Source organism: Balaenoptera acutorostrata, chromosome 7 (assembly GCF_949987535.1).
Source record: "Balaenoptera acutorostrata chromosome 7, mBalAcu1.1, whole genome shotgun sequence".
NCBI classification, from domain to species: domain Eukaryota; kingdom Metazoa; phylum Chordata; class Mammalia; order Artiodactyla; family Balaenopteridae; genus Balaenoptera; species Balaenoptera acutorostrata.
In genome coordinates this window covers 51,370,268-51,390,279 of record NC_080070.1, presented here as the reverse complement: position 1 = coordinate 51,390,279, position 20,012 = coordinate 51,370,268, and the positions used below count along the sequence as shown (strand labels likewise).

Here is a 20,012-nt window from a genome sequence, read left to right as displayed (position 1 = left end):
GAAAAGTAGCAACTGTGTTTTCTACTTTTTTGAATTAACTATAGTAACTAAGGTAGTTACTATCACTGCTAGATAACAGGCACTCGTTAAATAATAATGAAGCAATAGATGAAGTAGGGAGCTTTCCTCGGAGAATTTCAAATTTGACTTCAGACAAACATCAATTTGAACAAAACCTTCTAGAAACACATTAGCCATTTAGAGCATGACATGACAATTATACATTTCTTGTAGGAGCATCTAACAACGCATCTGCTCTTTTACTGAGATATGTTACTTAGTAGGGAGTTGTCTGTGACCAAAGTGAATCACTGACATAATTTACTCTTTAACAGTAAGTTCTTTCTAGCCCCACTGCAAGCCTGGACTTGGCTAGCTGTTAATGAAGACTAAATACACAGTATATATAGGTGTATATATACTGGTCTGAAGATACTTTCTTCTCACTAAAGACAAGTTGAATTTATATATTGTTTTATCTTTTAAAAGGTATAAAATTAAATGTGTCCACCATATTTTTTGAATACTCCTAGTGACCTGTTCAAAATGCAGTGAATTCTTGACGAAAAATAGAACTGTTTGTACTTTATGTGAAGATTTAGGAAGGAGGATGACTGCAAACAGAATGCTGTCCATAGTTAAAGCCCTCAAGTAGAAGGCATCAGCCCATGAGGTTCTGAATAGAAGTGAATTTTTAAGAGGTGAAGGCAGGTTTAAGGGAAACACGAAGAGGGAGACGCCCCCATGGACTAGCAGCTACCTGAAGCCAACACCACCCTCAGAGCAAAGGAACCTGGGGAGAAATGCAGCTCGATGAGGTGTCACACCTTGCACCCGCCCATCTCTTGCCTCTGTCTCCTGTGGAATCACCCAGGGGGCTAGCTCCTCAGACCTCTATCTCCAGGGGCACTGAAGAAGAGGTAACAGGTATCTAATGAAACACATCTTTGACTAACCTGAAGGATCAGTCCGTAATTCATTTTAAGCAGAATGATCTTCATACATAATAACATAATATTTCTATGTTCTACATGTTAAGGATTGTTTTTTTGCAGGAATGCAGATTTGTGATGTTATTCATTCTCACACACTTGTGACCATCAGATTTTGGTCAGTGGTTGGCCAGGACTGATGAATCAAGTTTCTGAAATTTCTGAACTAGGAATCATTTAAAATAATCCAACTGGTGAAGAAGTCTGCTACCCACTAAGAATGTGTCATTTGCCAGTTAAAGAATAACAAGAAATCTTATTCACCAGTTTACCTTAAATAAGTCCTATAGCATCCACAGAAATAGACAGAAAGCCTTGAAAACATGGCTTCATAGAACCCAAGGTATTTTTTAGAAAAAGAAACCAAGTATTTATACCCACATATACAAAATCAGTCCAGCTGATCTGAATCTTCAAAAAAGAAAACCCTAAAGTAAAAAGTTGGGGGTGGGAGTTATACACAGCACATTAGTCAGGAATGTGAACTTGCTAACATGTAAAGACATCCCTTTGACACATCAGATACAGAAATCCTGGATAAGACAGAATGGATAATATCTTCAAATGTATAACTGAACTCAAAAGCAAGACACAGAACTCTACAGATACAAGCAGCAAAGAGGGAACTCAAAATCCAGAATTTAAGACAGGCACCAAGGCTGAGGAGTCCCCAAGAAGAACTGTATCCAGATGCCACGACAGAGGCTGGAGTTGAAGAGTTCCCTGCTTTAAAGCTCAATGTTTAAAGGCTCTTCTGGTTCAGGAAATGAGGAATAGAACAATTCTAGCCACCAGCGAGGAGACAGAGCAAGAAAGCTGTCCATCCAACCTTTAGAAATCAGAACACTAAGTGGTGTGGATTCAGACTACCATCACCATCAGGAATCCTGAGTCAAGAAAAGGTCTAGAAAATGATACAAAAACTGGTCCTGGCAGAGAAAAGTATAAAACCTAGTTCATAAACCCTTGGTATGTGTCATTCCTATAGAAACTGTTCTCAACCAAAGACGAGCTCACCTTTACATATAAGAAGAAAAGACAGTGATAGAATAAGAAAAATCTAAATTATTTCTAATAGGAGTCCCAGGAGAGGCTGGGAAGTATGAAGGAGCAGCAGTATTCAAAAAGTTTATGGCAGAATATATCCAATAATTAAAATGATCTTATGGCTCAGATTAAAGGAATACACAAGAGTCCCAAGCAGAGTAAATAAGTTAAATCCCAGACATATCACAGTGAAATGGCAGGGCAACAAAGACTAAGGAAAAAACCTTTAAAACTACCCAAGGGAAAAAAAGATTAGCTGTTATAAAATGACAGACCGATAGCAAACATGTTAGTAGTAATAAATGCCGTAAGACAGGGCTGAGGAAAAACATTAAGCTTGATAAACTATCACTTAAGCATGAAGGCAAAATAATTCCAGGTTACAAAGACTAAAGAGTTCATGGAGCCGATCTAGAGAACTATCAAAGTAATTATTTCAACAAACTAAACCCTCAAGGGAGGAGACAGAGCAATAATAAGCTGATAGAACTTTGGTAACTCTAAATATGTAACTGCAACATCTTGTAATCAATTTGGAAAGTTGGCTGGAGAGGAACAAAATAAGGTGGAACTAAGAATATAAGCTAAAAAAGATGAACGGTTAGGGCAGGAATGGAGGAGTTGTCGAGTTAAAGGTTGTCTAAAGCAGGATGTTAAAATACTGAGTACTAAAAAAGGAATAGAACGTGAAAATTTCAAACTAGAGATAAAAATCCAGCACGGATGCAACACCTGGTTTACCCTTTCCAGATTAAGCCTAAAAGCCCCAGTCAACCACTTCAGTCTTTTAATTTAAATGAATGATGCACCTTCTTTTTCTAGAGACATCGAAATGGAACAGACACATCTTTCTCTCTGGAAGACTTATTTCAGTTGCTTTCATCACAGCCTGAAAATCCACTGGAGGTAATTGGAATCTTGGCTTTTATCCTTGCAGGAAAAATATCTGCAGTGACCTCTCTGTGAATAAACACAACCTTATTACCTGGGATACACAGCAGTTTAAACGAATACTTAGATAACGGTTTCTAGTGCATTATTTAAGCACAGACTTAGGATTTACTTTTTATAGGAACACTTCTTTGGAGAATTAGCCAAATATGTATAGTTCCCCCTTCCAAATAATCACAAAGATATAATCAAATTCATAAAATCCATATTGAATCAAAACAGCAGTACATAACTTGACTAAGTAAGGCACACCTTAGTTTTTTTGGCAGCATTACACTTTATGCTGGTCCAATTTGCTTTAAGACACATCTCCCCCCACAGTAAGACTGTTTTCACTATTGCCGTGATTATCCGTGACAGTCCACAAGGTGGACTTAGATTGCCAACAGCTAGGGTAAGAAAGATATTACAATTTTTGAATAACAAGACCTTTCATACCAACATAACTTTTCTAATTTCCCACGATGTTCAAAGAACACATCTTTCCCTGACATAGCATGTTCTCACCTGGGCTCACATCATGTATTCTATTGCCTGCATTATTTAACTAAGGGAGTTATTTGTAGCCAACAGCATATCCTTACTTACATAGAGGAATTAACACAAGAGGAATAAGAAGTATTGTATTAGGCACTAGAACTGCTATTAAAAGTTTTATGTTAATAGTGTTTTCCTTTCCTTTTTCAGGGCATCTCACTGGGAGACAGTCCTCTCCCAGTAAGTATCAACGATGGCGTGAATTCTCCTACACATTATAATGTAAATTTTAGCCAGGCTATAAGTCACGATGTAAATCTCCACGAGGCCATGTTGTTGTGTCCTGACAATACATTTAGAAGGGATCCAGTAGCAAGGACTTCACAGCCACAAGAACTATTTCTGCAGTTAAATTCTCTTACCAATCCTGAACACACCCGTTCTGGAACTAATTTGACAGGATTTCTTCCATTTGACAATCAGATGAGGAATCTAACAAACCAAGACCTTCTGTATGACCTTGATATAAACATATTTGATGAGATAAATTTAATGTCTTTGGCTACAGAAGGTGGTTTTGATCCAATGGAAGTTTCTCAGCTTTTTGAAGAACCAGATTCTGATTCTGGGCTTTCCTTAAACTCAAGCCACAATAGCACCTCTGTCACCAAGTCTAACTCCTCGCACTCTGAATGTGAAGGTGCTTCACGTTCTAGTAGTGACCTTGGATCTCTTTCCCACCGTGACTTAGAAGGGGCTGTAGGAGGCTGCTACCCAGAGCCCACTAAACTTTGTCACATGGATCACAGGAGTGACTCTCATTTTCATGAGGACCTTGCATTTCAACCCGTATTACATAACCACACTTACCACTTAAAGCCAAGTGCACTAGAATCCACTTATGAAACTTTTTCATGGCCTGGGAAGTCACAGAAAATAAGGCATGGGTACCTCAATGACACAGACAGAAACTTAAGCCGTGATGAACGGCATGCTAAAGCTCTGCACATCCCTTTTTCTGTGGATGAAATTGTCCACATGCCTGTAGATTCTTTCAACAGCATGCTAAGCAGGTACTATCTCACAGATTTTCAAGTGTCGCTCATCCGTGATATTAGACGAAGAGGGAAAAATAAAGTTGCTGCTCAGAACTGCCGTAGGCGCAAACTGGATGTAATTTTGAATCTGGAAGATGATGTATGTAACTTGCAAGCAAAGAAGGAAACCCTTAAGAGAGAGCGATCCCAGTGTCACAAAGCTATAAACATAATGAAACAGAAACTGCATGATCTCTATCATGATGTTTTCAGTAGGTTAAGAGATGATGAAGGTAGGCCAGTCAATCCAAACCAGTATGCTCTTCAGTGCAGCCTTGATGGAAGTGTTCTGATTGTACCCAAGGAATTGGTGACCCCAGGCCAAAAAAAGGAAAACCAAAAAGGAAAACGAAAAAGTGAGAGAAGAAATTGAAGATGGATTCCATCCATATGCATAAAGCCGTAATGTTCATAAACTGATCAAAAACCACTGAATCTGCTTCAAAGTTTAGCTCGTTATCTACTGCTACTTCACTCAGTTAAGGCTACATTTTGAAGCTTATGTGAACCAGTTTAGGACTTCAGTATCAGACTTGGGGGCTTAAGCCACAATGTTTCATGAACTCCCAATAGTATGTAGAAATAGGGTGACGTGAAAACTTGCTGTCCTTCACTAGCCATTTCTTAGTAAGATGGTCCCTTCAAAGAGAGCAAACACTGGATGTAATCATTTCAAAACATGTTTTTATGATTTAAAATACAAGTAGCCTTAACATTTTCATTTAGTTTTCAAGAACTGTTTTAGCTTAATTCTGATGAAAACTTATGTAGCTTTTTCTGTGGAAATAAATTTTGTATTTGATTTTATAAACTAACTTTCCCCTTTTATACAGAAATCCTAAGCAAACTTCTCTTCCAAAATACCCACATTTAAAAACACAGGTGAATATCTAGCAAATCAGGCAGGATAGTGTTAAATTTTAATTACATAAATTGATCACTCAAGTCAAACCGAATATAGTGAACACTGAACCGACAAGCAAAATTCCCCCCCTTAGACCTAACACATAAAACATGACATGAAATAGACCAAGCTCTACACCAGGATGCCCAAACAAAACAAACTGGAGCTTTAAAATATTACTGCATTAGGCTTTAACACCTGAGGACAAAGAGCCTCCCTCCCTCTCATAAATAGGACTAATTCCCTGGCAGTAAAGCCAGCCTGTAGGGATAGCTCCACATCTGGAACCCTGACAGCTCACACCAAAAAACCCCAACTTGCTTAAATATGGAAAGATTTAAGCAAGCATGTACAGGAGACCATACAAGAACGCAGACCACCACTAAGGGATGATAAGCACAGACTTTGCAAAGAAATGAAAATACTGAAGCAAAATGAAAGATATTCAAAGAGGCAAAAACACAGCCATTTGATAAAAAGGACAATAGAAATAATGGCACTTGAAATGAAACCTCAAGAATTTTCTGTAGACAACTGCCCTGTCAAGGTTTTAGAACATTAACATGAATACTGTTAGTCTAATTTCAAAATTAGAAGAAGCAAGGTTGTCAGATGTTTTCTGCAGTTAGAGTAATTGCCTAATAACATAAATGTCACAAGTCAAAAGTTATTTTGGGTTACAGAAATGTAGGGTGTGGGTTTTATGGTAAACCTTTATACTTTAAATTGGAGCTAGGAATTTGTTTCAAGCCCCACATAGTAGCAAAATGCTTCTAGATGCAAGTTTCGCTCTTCTGACCAGTTTTGTGCAATAACCACTTTTTCAATGGTGACAGGCTGGCTTTTTGCAAGGGAGCCCAACCTCAAATGTCTTAGCTTCTTAAATACAGAGCTTCAAGGCACATTCTTTCAAGCCTACATACAATGTAAAATGCCACGACCAATTTTGAAACTGCAGGTATCCCGATTTGCTCAAGTGCAGTGCTTGCTCTTGTCAGGCTCAGCATTCTCCGCAATCCCTGAAAATATCAGGAACATCAAATGGGCAAAAAACAGGCACACAGCAGAGAGAGCTGGGATTCAAAACATTCACAGCAACTGAAATTTTGAGATCCATAAGGTATTTGGTGCATTGTGACCAAAGGTCAGCGAATGCAGCTTCCACCAGCCAGTTTCATCTCATTTGCCATGGGCTAGTTTCTGGACAGTCACTTTGTACAAATACCACACTGCTCTTCAGTACAGTGCTGAAGCTGCTTCCTCTCCATCACTGATACGTCAGCAGTGAAAATTTCACACCACTATTTTAGCCTAAGCTCCCTACTTACAGATTAAGATACACCAAGATTTACTATTCTGCTCAGTAGTCTTTATCGAGCTGAAAGGAATAAATAGGTGGAGTGTTGAGAAAATTTGATTCTCAAGCTTTTGAAAACAGATCAAAATGTCAAGTTCTAATGGAAGCCATATGCATTTTAATTTTACTGTGACTGTTCAACAGAGCTGTTAGCTACCTGACCCATTCCTTAAATGGTGTAATCAGTCTTCAGCTGAACAAGACATGGATAAACAGTCAAGACTTAACTTGCATTGAGAAACAGTTCCATCAATCAAGGTTAGGGGGATGATAAACTTAAGTTCCCAAGTGTCTCCAAGTATTTGTTTGGGGGTTTAAATACAGACTCAAGCTGCAAGAGGACCCACAGAACTAGGTAAGATCAGCAATGTTTACACCCATACATCTGATAGTCTGTATATTGGCCTTCGGCCTCTGAAGCATGTTTTTTGCTAGGCATCATTTTCCCTCCTGATTTCAGTGGACTGGCCCAAACTTACATTTCACTTTTAACTGCTCCCAACATAAAAGTAGTCTTACCTTCCTTACTTATAGAAAATACTGTTATTCCTGAAATCATCCCTTTGTCATAGAATCACATCAGTTGAAAATTAATAGTGAAATCTGGTTCCGACAGGCGCTCAGCATCTCACTTGTCCTTTTCCTATTAAAACCTTATTTCCTTTTGGTAGCTAACAACAGGCCATGATGAAATCCTCACAGGGAAATTACAACTATTGCGTGTAATCTTCAAGCAACGTGTGCTCAATAAGATGTGGATCTACGGGTTCCATTCAAGGCTGGCTCCAGTTCAGCACTGACCTTTAGAATACAGGAGCAGTTAGAAGTCAGCCCAGCTGCCAGAACAACAGTGATCCTATGGAGTACGTATTAGTGCTTAATAATTTAACTATTTTTCACTTAAATACTTTAGTTGCAGTAATAGCAGAGCAGCATTAAAATCATTGGGTATACCACCTGAGAATATTTGTTCCAAACTTTAGACTGATTTAAAATGTAACTAAGCCACAATGAACACACGCACTTTGGGTATACTGAGGTTAGTGATGTTGTCTACCTTCTGCAAAGGCACCACATATGCGCACACGTTTTAACTAGTAATTGTCATTACTAAGGAACCAAGACACGATTCTTTTAAAGCCTCCCTTATTTGCCTCTCAGTACTTTTAAATATTAAGAATCACTTCAGACCAACTTTTAACGTACTCATGCACTTAATCGGAATATTGAAAACCACACAGAAGATCCAGTTTCAAAAGCTTTTACCAAAGAGAAAAACACTCCAGGTATGGGAGCCATCCCCCAAGATGGCTCCCAATAACGCTTGCTTTTTGGTCATGTGAGTAAAACCCTCCCCTCCCACACTGGGATCACAAGATAACTTACAAAAACACTGGTTGTATTGAGGATTCTTCTGTTGCTTCACTATGGGTAAAGGAAATAGCCAGTACCAACCTTCAGTCCTGTCAGTAGGCCATTTTGGATTCAAATATTCCAGCCCCAGTCATGTTTTCCCTGATTTATACAACCCTGAGCTTCAGCTAGAAATCGCACAGCTAAGCTGCTTCTAAATTGCTGACCTACAAACACAGTGAGGTGAAAATATAACAGTACTCTAAAATATTTCCTTTTAGAAAAAAAAGGTCCTTAAATCTCAATTTCTGAAAGAAAATTAGCAGCTCAACACACAACATACACACACACAAAATACTCAACATTACCTATTCCATGTTTCAATAAGCTAGGTCATTTTCGCCCTGTTAATACGTAATACAGATGGTCTTCCCCTATTTGTGCTGGTGTTAAACGCTGGGTATTTTAGGGTTGTATTATACCAACTTGATTTATCTTCTTCAAAAGTTAACTTCTTTGTAGAGCTAGACATTTTTAAGACATTAAGAATTATTTTTTCCTAGTAAATCCACGGCCAAATGTAAACAAATTTATAGCTAACAATGGACGCAAAGCTCATCTTCCGTTAGCCATCATTAGTTTGACTTACCTGTAAGATACCTCGTATCAAAACCAAAAGAAATAGAAGTCAACTTTACTCTTTGTCCCCTACTATTTTTCTGGTTTTTCATTTCAGGTGAACATCCAAGTAAGAAACTCACTGCTTGCTATTAAATTTTATCCACCATGTTTAACCCTTTAAGACAACCACCTGATACTAACGGTGTAACGAAACAGAGCTAATTCACATTTGAGAAACTAATGACAGATTTTGTCTCAGTGCCTTTGCATAGCCACTTAAACTTGGTTGGACCACTTCAGCTGGTTAGAATCTGTAATGACTTTAAAAACACCACCAGCAATGTTAAACATACAAGGCAAAGCCAGAAATCTGTAGCATTATTCAAACGCTGAATATACAGTGTATAAAGAATGGCATTTTATTAGGGACAGCCAATAACGTCCACAGTGCTTTTCTCGTTTGTCTATCCGTATTGAAAGGAAAATGGCAATACGCATTGCTTTGTGAAACTGCTTTAGAAATCTAGCAGATGGCAATCCTTTAGACAACTTAATGTTCATAGAACAAGATTCACATTTTATGTGTAAACATTACACCAAGTATTTGAATACAAAAGTATTTATTTTAATAAACTTTATATTTAAAATAGAATTTTAATCTGTCTACTCACAAAACCTAATTCAAAACACGATACATTTCTCTCTCTAGCTGATTTGATGTTACTCCGTTACAAACAATACTCAATTTGTAATTGTTTTATATTAAGAACCTGTACTAAATGAAGTCTGTTATTTTATCAGAAAACATTTCCCTTTAATCTTAAAGAGTGCTTTTTAAAATGAAGGCACCAACAAGAACTACTTTCAGATGGTACAGAATTTCTTATTTCTTGAAGATTCTGTGGTTGACCACTTCTTCATTAGTTACCTGCAGCAAGACACCTTCCTGCCAAAGGAAAAAAAAAGTATCTGAAGAAGTTTATCATGTTTGTCCAAAGAACCTAAATAATTTCAGTGGTGGTCTTAGGATCAAAGAAGTCTCACAGGTGCATACAGTAGAATATGCCCTGATTATCACATTCCTGAAAAGGCAATAAAGCCAGGCAATCAATCTCTGATGACATCTAAGAAATGAAACTTCAGCAGCCAACCTACGTCTCTCCTATAGGTTAGGGGATTGGGAAAAGAATTACCACATTTAAACCTAAGTATTTAGAATTGGATACATACAAGATTTATAATGTAGACACTTTTATTCATAAATATAAATTATCTGAAAGTAGATTTAACCATCTTGCCCTACCGTCTCCTTAGCCTGATCCTGATAAGCATGTAAAGCTAGAACCGTATCAAAATAACAGAAGAACAAAACGTCTTTATTTTTAATAAAAAAAAATCCCTAATTCACTCAAAATGCTTGATCCAAGAAATGTGAATACACAAGGGTGTAACGATGGGAAATTTCATGATTTATTCAACTTGCAGCCTAACTTTTACCTACCATTTCACTACCAACACCACTGAAGGAACCAAGAAAAGCTTTATTAATGATCACTTGGCTTGCCTCAGCTGTTGAAATGAAGCACTTTACAGTCTTTGTGGCAGCAGAATATACTTGTCCATGGTTCATATCAATGCTAAAATTCCAGCAGGGAAAAAAATGATATGTTAAGCACCTGAATCTTCATAGAGGGGGAGGGGGATGGGAAAGAAGGAAAAAAAGGGGGTAAAAAACAACCAAAATAATTTAAGTAAATGACAGATTGGAAAACAGGGTTTATAAAATTATTCTCTTGAGTTTATAAATTGTTAAACTCAATTTATAGCTATGTTAAACTACATGAGAACCACTATACTGAAAGACCATTGAAGAGTATTAGTTTATCTTTTGGGGAGGAAAATTAAGAAAGGAAAAGTAAATGAGATCTTACCTAAAGAAGTTTAACTGAAGCTTAGAACTATTTTGCTCTACACCCTCAGCTTTCGTTGGCATCCTTATAAACTACTGTAGTTAAAGCTTTGTAGAAACAGCACAGTTTCTTAAGACTGGCTGAACTTAGTAGCCGTCAAGAGTTCTCTTGTACTAGACCTGTATCCCTGAAGAGTACCTCGCTGGGGTTATTTCCTTTCCTTGCATTGAAGAAGCAGCATCTAAAAGATCTAAAAAGGTGTTTCTCCTTGCAGAGATATCCCTTAAGTTATCTACATAATTTAATCCTGATGAATTGCAGACAACACACTTATATCTGACCAGCATTTATCTTACACAAATATAACAACAGCTTTGCAATGGACCTTAATTATACTACCCACTCCTTAACTTATTTAAAATAAAAAGTCTATAATTACACAATTTCCTTTAGAATTATTTTATTAAATCATAAATGTACAACAGCTTCTTAACTCTACACACGCACTTAAATTTTTTTTAAAGGAAAAACGTTATGTCTTATTACACCATGATCCTGGCTAATAGCTTTTCAAAACTTTGAGAAAAATCTTAAAAAAGGTTTCACATGTCACCTGAAACTTACAAATTTAACATTATCAAAGAAGGAATGCTTCTACACTCTTACAAAGACCACTAGAAAGAAACAACAATTAAAAAGCTAAGAAACTGTCTCAAAGGCATTTTTTTTTTTTTTTTTTTTTTACAATCCTTCCTCCACAGTAAGGTAATGTTATTAAATAATCCAATCCATTCACAAAATGGCTCTCTGCATCTGCTCTGGTGTCTTCTGCCATATCACTGCATATTTATGCATGACTGAGATAAGAGTTTCCTTAACATTGTTATTTCGATAACCTGAAGCTGTTCTGTTACCTCTGGGCTCTCATCCTCTCCTATTTATACAGTGAAGCCTGTTTCAACAGAAGTAAAGAGTAAAAAAAAAATAGGTTATGAAATTATCCATCTAACCAGATTTTAAGGAAAGATAACATGATCCTAAAAAGCTTTTAACTCCTGGCAGCTAGGTCTCCCAAGACATTAATAACGTGAAACTTAAAAGCTACTTACCCATGGTAAATAGGAAGAAGCTCAATATCGGCTTCTCCCTCCATAACCCCCACTTCCTCCACTGCCTCCTGGACCATAGTTTCCTAGAATTATTGGAACAAGAGAAAGCAAACTTATTTTGATTTCCCAAGTTCTACAACTGATTTTATTTTACAGCCATACACTCCTTAAAACATGCAGATCAGAGACCATTACTTGTTTCTAGTTAGCCTCGTTAACTCAGAAGATTAAATTATCCAGATTCACAGATTTTTCAACTTCTTCCTCTAAACTTGAAAACATTTTACTACTGCTACTCCTTTAAAGGGCTCTCTTCCATGATCATTTAGAAGTTTTAAGAAAGTATACTCAGCGTAAGAAACATAAGGAATCTGTTTCTGTCCCACTAACAACGATTTGAACGAAAAGTTCAGATTTACTAAATTAGCTTTCTAAGAGTCATACAAAATTTATACCACTTGCAATATGCTCAGCAATTTTATTTAGCTTTTTCTTTATCAGCCAAAGGGAAAAACTCCACTGAAAACATCTAATCCATTTCACTAACCCCAAAATATTTCATATCACTGAACATCCCACCTCTACCACAACAATCCCCCCCCAGTGATATTTTTATTTTCCCAGAATTTTACTCTCAGTAACACTGTGTATTTGATGGGAAGTGTTACCCAAGCATAAACTTGAAAGTTATCTTTCTTCAAAGTCATAGAACACTAATATTTTCATCACAAGTTTGAAAAATCTAATAAATTACCTCCACCATATGGTCCCCCCATGTTTCTGCTACCACCAAAGTTTCCACTCTTCATTGGACCGTAGTTAGAAGGTTGCTGGTTATAATTTCCAAAATCATTATAATTTCCACTTCCATAATTTCCTGTAAAAAATTTGGAAATTTCTGTACAATAAACCCCATAACACAACCAAGCATTAAACCAGTAATACATGCTAAGTACTTAAGACAAAATTCCCACAAAAACAAATCAGAACAAATGCGAAACACCTATCTACAATTCTACATTTTTTTTTTTAAAATACAACCATCAACAACAATGAAGTGAAAAATCTCACGTGTTGAAAAGCATTAATTCCAATCCAAATTCCCACATAAAGATGCAGGTGAATTTATTACCTCCTCCATAGTTGTCATAACCACCTCCGTAGCCCCCACCCTGGTTGCCATATCCAGGTCCTCCACCACCATATCCTCCTCTTCCTCCTCCATAACCAGGGCTACCTCCAAAATTGCCACCTATTATAAAATAAGCCTTTAAGTAATTACTTAATATTTTCAATGCCATTTGAACACCCACTTCCAGCTTTCCAAAACACGTATTTTTTAAGTAAGATATTCGTTCTACAAAATCTCTAAAATCCTCAAGGGCAGATTCTGATATCCATCCTTGGTAAACGGTTGGGGGTGGGGAATGCCTACCCACTAACAACTGGATAAAACCTTTAGAAATACCTGTAATGCCACAGGTCTCCCCTAAAACTAAAGACACATCATGGATTCTCTGGAAGATATCTTGAAATCCTATTTATATTTTGTGCAAGGTTGTAGGTGGGGTGGGGCAGACCAAGATGTGTAGACTAATGGAACAAAGTAGAAGAGCCACATCTTCCTGCTGGTCCGAAAGATTAAGTTCCCAACTCATGTTTCCTTGTGAATTACCATGTCTCTTAAATAAAATGCCCACCACCCTTCTCCCGAGTAGAAATGGGGGGAGGACCAGAAATTAGCAAACTTGCATGTAATTAAACTTAAATTGGTAGTCTCAGATTGCTTGCAGTAAGTACAAAAACTCATCTTTCTCAAACCAAATCAATATTTGGATTTCAAAGCAATATTGGAAATAGACTTAAGTGACTCCTAAGTCATGCCTAATGAGGGCAAAACCAGAAATAAGGCCTATTATTTAGACCAGTTTTAAATGTCTTGTTCCTTTCTATTAGGACATTTGTCAGCAAGTATCACTCTTTCCTGTATTTCAACAAAACATATCACTTCATATTTAACAGTGGCTCACCACCTTAGTTGGATACAGGAGCACACTTGTGTATGTTTTGGAAAAGTTCCTTTGGGGACTTTTGGAACATTATCCTCCTAGACTCATCTTGGTAAGAGCTAAGAGAACACAGGGCTCTTATATACATTCCCCTTACATGTTAATCTTGCTCATAACCACTTGTCCATACTTTTTCAGGAAAACAGTATACAAAATATCACATCTATCTCCAATTCTCTTGCTTGAAGAACAACAGGACATCTTTAAATTCTCATTTAAAATCTACCCAACTGATTTTGCAAAAGTACACAAACCCCTACAACTATATTTTTCCTTTTATAATTTGCAACAGGTAAAATGCAAATCAGAATAAAAATACAAATAACTGAACCATCATCACCTAATCCCTTTACAAAAGGTAAAACATTAAGAAAAATTTCATGTATACACTCAAAAACGGACAACACACAGTGTGATTCAATCTTAAGACACGTAGAAGAAACTGACCTCCAGGTCCTCCTCCATACCCATTATAGCCATCCCCAAATCCACGACCACTTCCATATCCATCTGTTAAGGGCAGGAAAAAAAAAAAAGATTATTTTCCTGTGGTTCATGCCACTCAATTCCTTACCCTCCCTTCCTCCACGTTATCTATTAGTATCTATAAATACGAGTTATTAGGAACCCTTTCCCCTTGTGCTGTACACTCCTGTTACTGTGTATTTTATGCTGTATTTTAGTGTTAAAAATACGCTAAAGTATGTGATTCAATTTCATCATCAGGATAACTGCCTGATTTGGGGCTTGACTTGGCAAGCCTTCACTTAAGATATTCATTTATAAAAAGGAATGACGATGGACAGGGGCAGTTTTTCTGTTGGCACCACACTACATTATTCAGATTAACTTACATACAAAGCCCAAAGCAAAAAACAAAGACACAAACCTCTTCAAACCTACACGTACAAGCCTCTACAGTATTTCCACCGACTATTCAGGAATACCTCATAAATTTAAAATGGCTGCACTATCTTAACTTTTCCAGAAACTGAAAACCATAAAGGATCTACGCAATTATTTATCCTTAACTGTAACTATAGGACTTTTAAAATGTTACCTCTTGCCTAGCCAAATCATAATATCCCATCAGGACAGAACCTACATTAGATCTTAAGAATAACTTTTTAAAAATTAGGTTGGATTTCCTAGATTCTAATTAAAACTCACTCATAGTTTACAAGCACATTCACCCTTCTAAACTTAGAAGGCGGACTTACCAGATCCTCCTCTGAAGTTACTTCCTGGTCCTGGTCCAAAATTTCCACCACCTCCACGAGAATCTCCAAAACCAAAGTTGCCTACGATAAGTACCCTGGTTAGTAACAAACACTTACACAAATAAATCTTAAGAAAAAAATGGAATTGAAGTTACCTCCTCTTCCACTTCTAGAACTTTGGACTTCTTGCATTTCTTGTCTAGATAAAGCCTTCCTTACTTCTGCATTATGACCATTGATAGTATGGTATTTCTGCACTGGAATGAAAAGTTCAGAGTCCATTAAGTCAGCATCCTATATTAGCTAAGTTACAAGTTAAACTTTACTTTTTAACGAAGTTTTAGGTGTTAACATACCCAAAACTTATAATGTGAAAGAGCCACACCCCTAGCACTTATAGACACTTACACACAATCTTATCCACAGGATCATGGTCATCAAAAGTAACAAACCCAAAGCCTCTTTTCTTTCCAGACTGCCTATCGGTAATTATCTCAATGGTATCAATTTTTCCATATTCCTCAAAGTAATCTCTAAGATGATGTTCCTCAGTATCTTCTTTAATTCCACCTACAAACAGCTTCTTCACAGTTACATGAGCCCCTGGCTTTCCAGATTCCTGAAACAGAAAAAATCATCCTGACTGAAGAAACCAAACATGAACGAAAGCACACTATCTGAGTAACATACATGGCTTCTATCCTATGACCAAATACTAAAGCACCTTATGAATAAGAACCTAATCTTTGAAATAACTTAGTCTAGGAAATTAAAAGCACAGAAACCCAACGAAGCGCTATTAAAGAAACAAAAACACTTTGGGCTAAATACAGATAACTTTGTTCTTTTAAAAGTCACTTTCTAATCTTGAGCAAAAACAAAATGCAATTTTCCTCAAAACCGTTTGAACAAGTTATGTATTTGCTCACCTCTCTTGCAACAGCACGTTTTGGCTCAACCACTCTCCCATCAATTGAATGAGGTCTTGCAGCCATGGCAGCATCAACCTCAGCCATGGATGAAAAAGTTACAAAACCAAATCCTCTTGATCTTTTGCTTGCAGGATCCCTCATTACCTTTAAATCCAAAGGAGTGATGTTACCATTTAATCTCATCACTTACAGTATTTTAAAATAATGAACATGAATTTAAAAGTGATTTTCTCCACGATTCACTCATTTTAAACAAAGAAACCCAACACTTGAAGGACCACTATCCCTAAGCACTTCCACACTTAACGTACCACACAATCTGTAAGTTTTCCCCATTGCTCGTAGTAGTTCCTCAAACTTTCTTCTGTAGTTTCAAAGCTCAAGCCACCAATAAAGAGTTTACGGAATTGTTCCTTTTCTCTCTGCAAAGGAAAACATCATTTCAATTTTTATTTACATTTTCTCTTTGTATGCAGGAAATTAAATTCTTAAATATGAGGTGACCTGCTGGCAGAGTACCTTTTTCCTCTCCAAAGGAACAGTTTCTAAAGTTTTCTGGGGGGGGAAAAAAAAAACTTACATCAAATTTAAACCATATGTTAAACTGCATTAGTTGTGTTACACCAAAAAAATTGCCTCAGCTGAACTACACAAATTTCAAAATCATTAACGCTTGATCTATATTTACTTCACATTAAATTATTTTAAACAAATCTAGCATAACTTAGTTTAAAAAAAACTTTCTGAAGAAAACGCAGCAAATCTACTCCCTGGTGACTGAAAAGTTAAGATTCTTATCAAAATCTGCATTCAATCCTATAACCCAGAACAGAGAATTTTTAAATATTCTGTTTAAATATAAATTTTCAAATTATAAAAACTGTTGCCTTTTTATAACCAAGAATTGTCATTTATTTCAGGATTCAGTTATTTGAAAAGTGAGTTTCCCTTCATTGCTCCCTCTGGTGGTGATTCTAATGTAACGCAATTTTCAAAAACCTAGTATTGTTCTCTCCCCACATACCAACTCTCCATTACCGGAAATTTTAAGCATTCAATATATGTACCAAAATATCCTTAAAATTTACCTCTCTTCTGACCAAGGCAGAATAACTTTCATAATTAACGGTGTCTAAAACTTAAAAAAGTTTTAACATAGCTAGTTTTTGACATGTAGACAACACAGAAGCAATCTGAACCGTTACTGAGCGTAAAAGCAGAAACATAGTAAGACACTGTAATCATCTCACTTTTCGAAACCATAAAAATATTTAAATGACCACTGTGACTATCCTGTAGCTACAAAGTACTACAATTTACACTTCACCATGTTGAACTTAGTGGTCTTCTGGCAAATTACACAGCATAAACAACTTTCACATGTGAAAAGAAAAAGCCTGGGCTGAAAACTCAATCCTTAGAAACCAGCAAGCAAATAAGTTGCATTAACAGCTCTGTATTTTGGGCTATCAGTTAAGGAAGGCTGGGTCATTGTTTTCAGTTGACTAGGTTAAAAAACTAAGAATATTCAGAAACGATAGTTAGTCACAATGTCCATGACCAACTGTTATCAAACAGCATTACAACTCAACCCATAGTTCTATGAAGTTCCTCTCTCCATGCATGACATTCTCCCAACAGCTCAGAAAATACAGCAATAAGCAATTCAGTTTTTTCCCTATATAGTTAACTTTTCAGGATTCTGAAAATTTTTAAAACAAATTATCAAACTAGCTCCTGCAACACTTAAAAAAAAATTATAGAGGTTACTTAGCATACTGATATTTGGACTCTGAAGCAAATTTTACTAACTCCAAATATTGTCAGTTAATAGGCCTTTTAAAACCCAAATAAATTAAATAGATTAAAAAAATACATCTACAACAACTTTTACGAATCACTAACAAAGGCAAAAACTCATTACTTACCTCATTTTCCAAACTTACCCGCTGTCCACTATCGATTACAAACAAAGTTATTTTATAAGCGTGCTTAGGGTCAAGGAAAATACCCAGGTAGACCCCCTTCGCTTGAGACCTTATGTTTATCAATGTAATCATCAACCATGATTGCAAACATAAACGAGAAAAGCAAGTGACAAAGTTCAAAAACACAGCGGCCCAGCCTAAAAGTTTTGTATATAGCAATACACGCATTGAAAGACTGAGCCATGTTTTAACCAGAGTACAACTATAAAGTCATTTTTATTTCATTTTCATCATGATTTCTAGCTTATCACTAATAAATACCTGTGGTCTTGCCCAGTAAAGAATTAAATTTCCCAGTAAAAATAATATTTAAAATACAAACACTACGTTTCAAAGAGAATCCTTCAGTTAAATAAAGGATTCTTACCCGGAATACCGCCCCCCACAGACCTCCTTCCCCCACGGCCTCCCACATGGTCGGTAGTAAGCTGATGGCTCTAAATCTGATTCTTCATTTCTAAAGTTTCCTACGATTCAACTGCCTTTTTAATCACCGCAGACCCAGATAAAACCGTTACTCAAATAAACAAGGGCTGGAAAACAAAATGTGGTCTTCATACTACCGCTCGCCTCAAACCGGGCCCGACACCCTAGATGGTTTTACCTCCTCCTAAGCCGTGCGAACCCGCCCTGGAGAACGCCGCCCCCTCCCCCGCCCTTCGGTGCGGCTCCTGAACGCAATGGCGCCATTTCATCGAGGGGAAGGGAGCGAGCCTCTAATGAGGTGCGCAAGACTTTAAAAACCCAAGCTCATAAAACACTCGGAGTCCACCTCGAACGGCATGAAAATAGCCCCAGAAAAAAAAAAATAGTTAACCACTTCTATTCTTTGTTAAAAGAGTCAAACTAGTTGAACTTAGAGAGTTAAAAGGAAAACACTACGAGGAAGGAGAGAAATGAAAATGGCGGCCGCCAAATCCGGTTCCCGGGAGGGGGGAGGGGAAGCTCCGCAGTCCCGCTCGCGAGGACCCGAAGCCCGCCGTAAGGCTCAAGCGCGGAGACGCCGGGGCCCCCAAACCAGCGTGCTGTAAAAAGGGAGTAAGAATTCCTGCCTCCGCGCCCCATTTTCACTAAAGTGGGGCTGCGTCCGCCATGTGGAAGCTCCCCATCCCCCACCCCCAGCAAAGGGAAATGGCGCCGGGAGACTGAGGGCGGAGAAAGCGCTGTACAATCAGGCCTCCACTAACGACCCCTCTTCAAAAATATCCTGAGACCAGCCGCTTCTGAAGTGGCCCAATTTCGCTGCCGCTCTCCCACGGAGGCGGATAGCCGACTTCCAATGAGGCGCCAACGGCCTCGCCATGCCCTTTCCAACAACTCATTGATTTCAAACCCGTTACCTCCATCGCGGACTCAGTCGCTTCAGCCCGATTTCCCGCAGCCGAGCGAGATGAGAGAGCTCTCCGCGGACGAACACGAACCGGACTCGTCCTGGCGCTGTAGTGAGAACTGCCGCTGCTCGAGAAACAACACCGCTAGGAGCACCTCCACTCTGGGCCCGGCGCTGCTGCTACTGCCGCTAGAGCCGCTGCCGCCGCTTTTCTAGAACCTTCCCCCCGACTAACGCGTCCTCCCCTACGTCAGGCCGTTGCGTAAACGCCCTAACCGCCGCCAATGGCGGGAACGCTCTACGACCTCCTTGCGCCAAGTACGTGCCCCTCCCCCCTGCGACCAGTAGTGGTGCTTGACGTCAGTTGCGTAAAAGGGCTCTGTGAATTATGGAAGGCTCGAGTTCTGCGTATATGACTCTCGGAACTGGGTCCAGCCCCCTTAGCGCAGGGCAGGTGAGAAACGGTCGCGCATTTTGAAATTAACGCTGTTGGGAGGAGCTTAATCTTCAGCCCAGAGGTCCAGCCCCCTCAACCCCGGAGGTAGTCCTTACAGAAACACTTTGTTAATCTCCCCCTACCTCCGTCTTAAAACTTAGTAGCCTTCTCTACTGTGTTTTCCCTCCCCCACCCTTCCTCCCCTGCGCGGAGGACCGA

The 20,012-nt window shown here is 38.1% G+C and overlaps 2 protein-coding genes across 7 annotated transcripts in view; one reads left to right on the top strand and one right to left on the bottom strand.

The window, feature by feature from the left end:
* The window catches only part of NFE2L3 (NFE2 like bZIP transcription factor 3), a 36,285-nt gene extending 31,343 nt beyond the window's left edge, over nt 1–4,942 (top strand). The window contains exons 3-4 of the mRNA XM_007171530.2: nt 2,862–2,945; nt 3,678–4,942. Of these exons, the coding sequence (XP_007171592.2) occupies nt 2,862–2,945; nt 3,678–4,937 (1,344 nt within the window). The 3' untranslated portion in view covers nt 4,938–4,942. The remainder of the gene's footprint in view (nt 1–2,861; nt 2,946–3,677) is intronic.
* Nucleotides 4,943–9,195: 4,253 nt separating this feature from the next.
* HNRNPA2B1 (heterogeneous nuclear ribonucleoprotein A2/B1) lies at nt 9,196–19,594 on the bottom strand. Of its 6 annotated transcripts, none has more exons than XR_450121.2 (13): nt 19,368–19,593; nt 16,559–16,594; nt 16,351–16,461; nt 16,037–16,183; nt 15,516–15,726; nt 15,263–15,364; nt 15,108–15,188; nt 14,335–14,397; nt 12,951–13,070; nt 12,573–12,695; nt 11,819–11,901; nt 10,301–10,436; nt 9,196–9,745 (listed from the first exon to the last, which is right to left on the bottom strand). XR_450121.2 is itself a non-coding variant. In XM_007171508.2 (12 exons), exons 1-11 carry the CDS (start codon nt 19,371–19,373, stop codon nt 11,840–11,842), a joined length of 1,062 nt encoding a protein of 353 aa, XP_007171570.1. In that variant the 5' UTR covers nt 19,374–19,593; the 3' UTR covers nt 9,196–9,745; nt 11,819–11,839. The 6 variants fall into 6 exon arrangements, 4 of the variants coding, with proteins under 4 accessions (XP_007171570.1, XP_007171568.1, XP_007171572.1 ...); XR_009008888.1 differs by having other exon boundaries at nt 10,364–10,436; XM_007171508.2 differs by lacking the exon at nt 10,301–10,436.
* Nucleotides 19,595–20,012: the final 418 nt, after the last annotated feature.

Excerpts from the sequence above, each read along its gene's own strand:
- HNRNPA2B1 (XM_007171508.2), bottom strand. Across the intron at positions 15,365-15,515 it reads TCCTGTGGATAAGATTGTGT|TGCAGAAATACCATACTATC; the intron begins GTAAGTGTCTAT and ends TTTTCATTCCAG. Across the intron at positions 13,071-14,334 it reads GTATGGAGGAGGACCTGGAG|GTGGCAATTTTGGAGGTAGC; the intron begins GTCAGTTTCTTC and ends ATTTTATAATAG.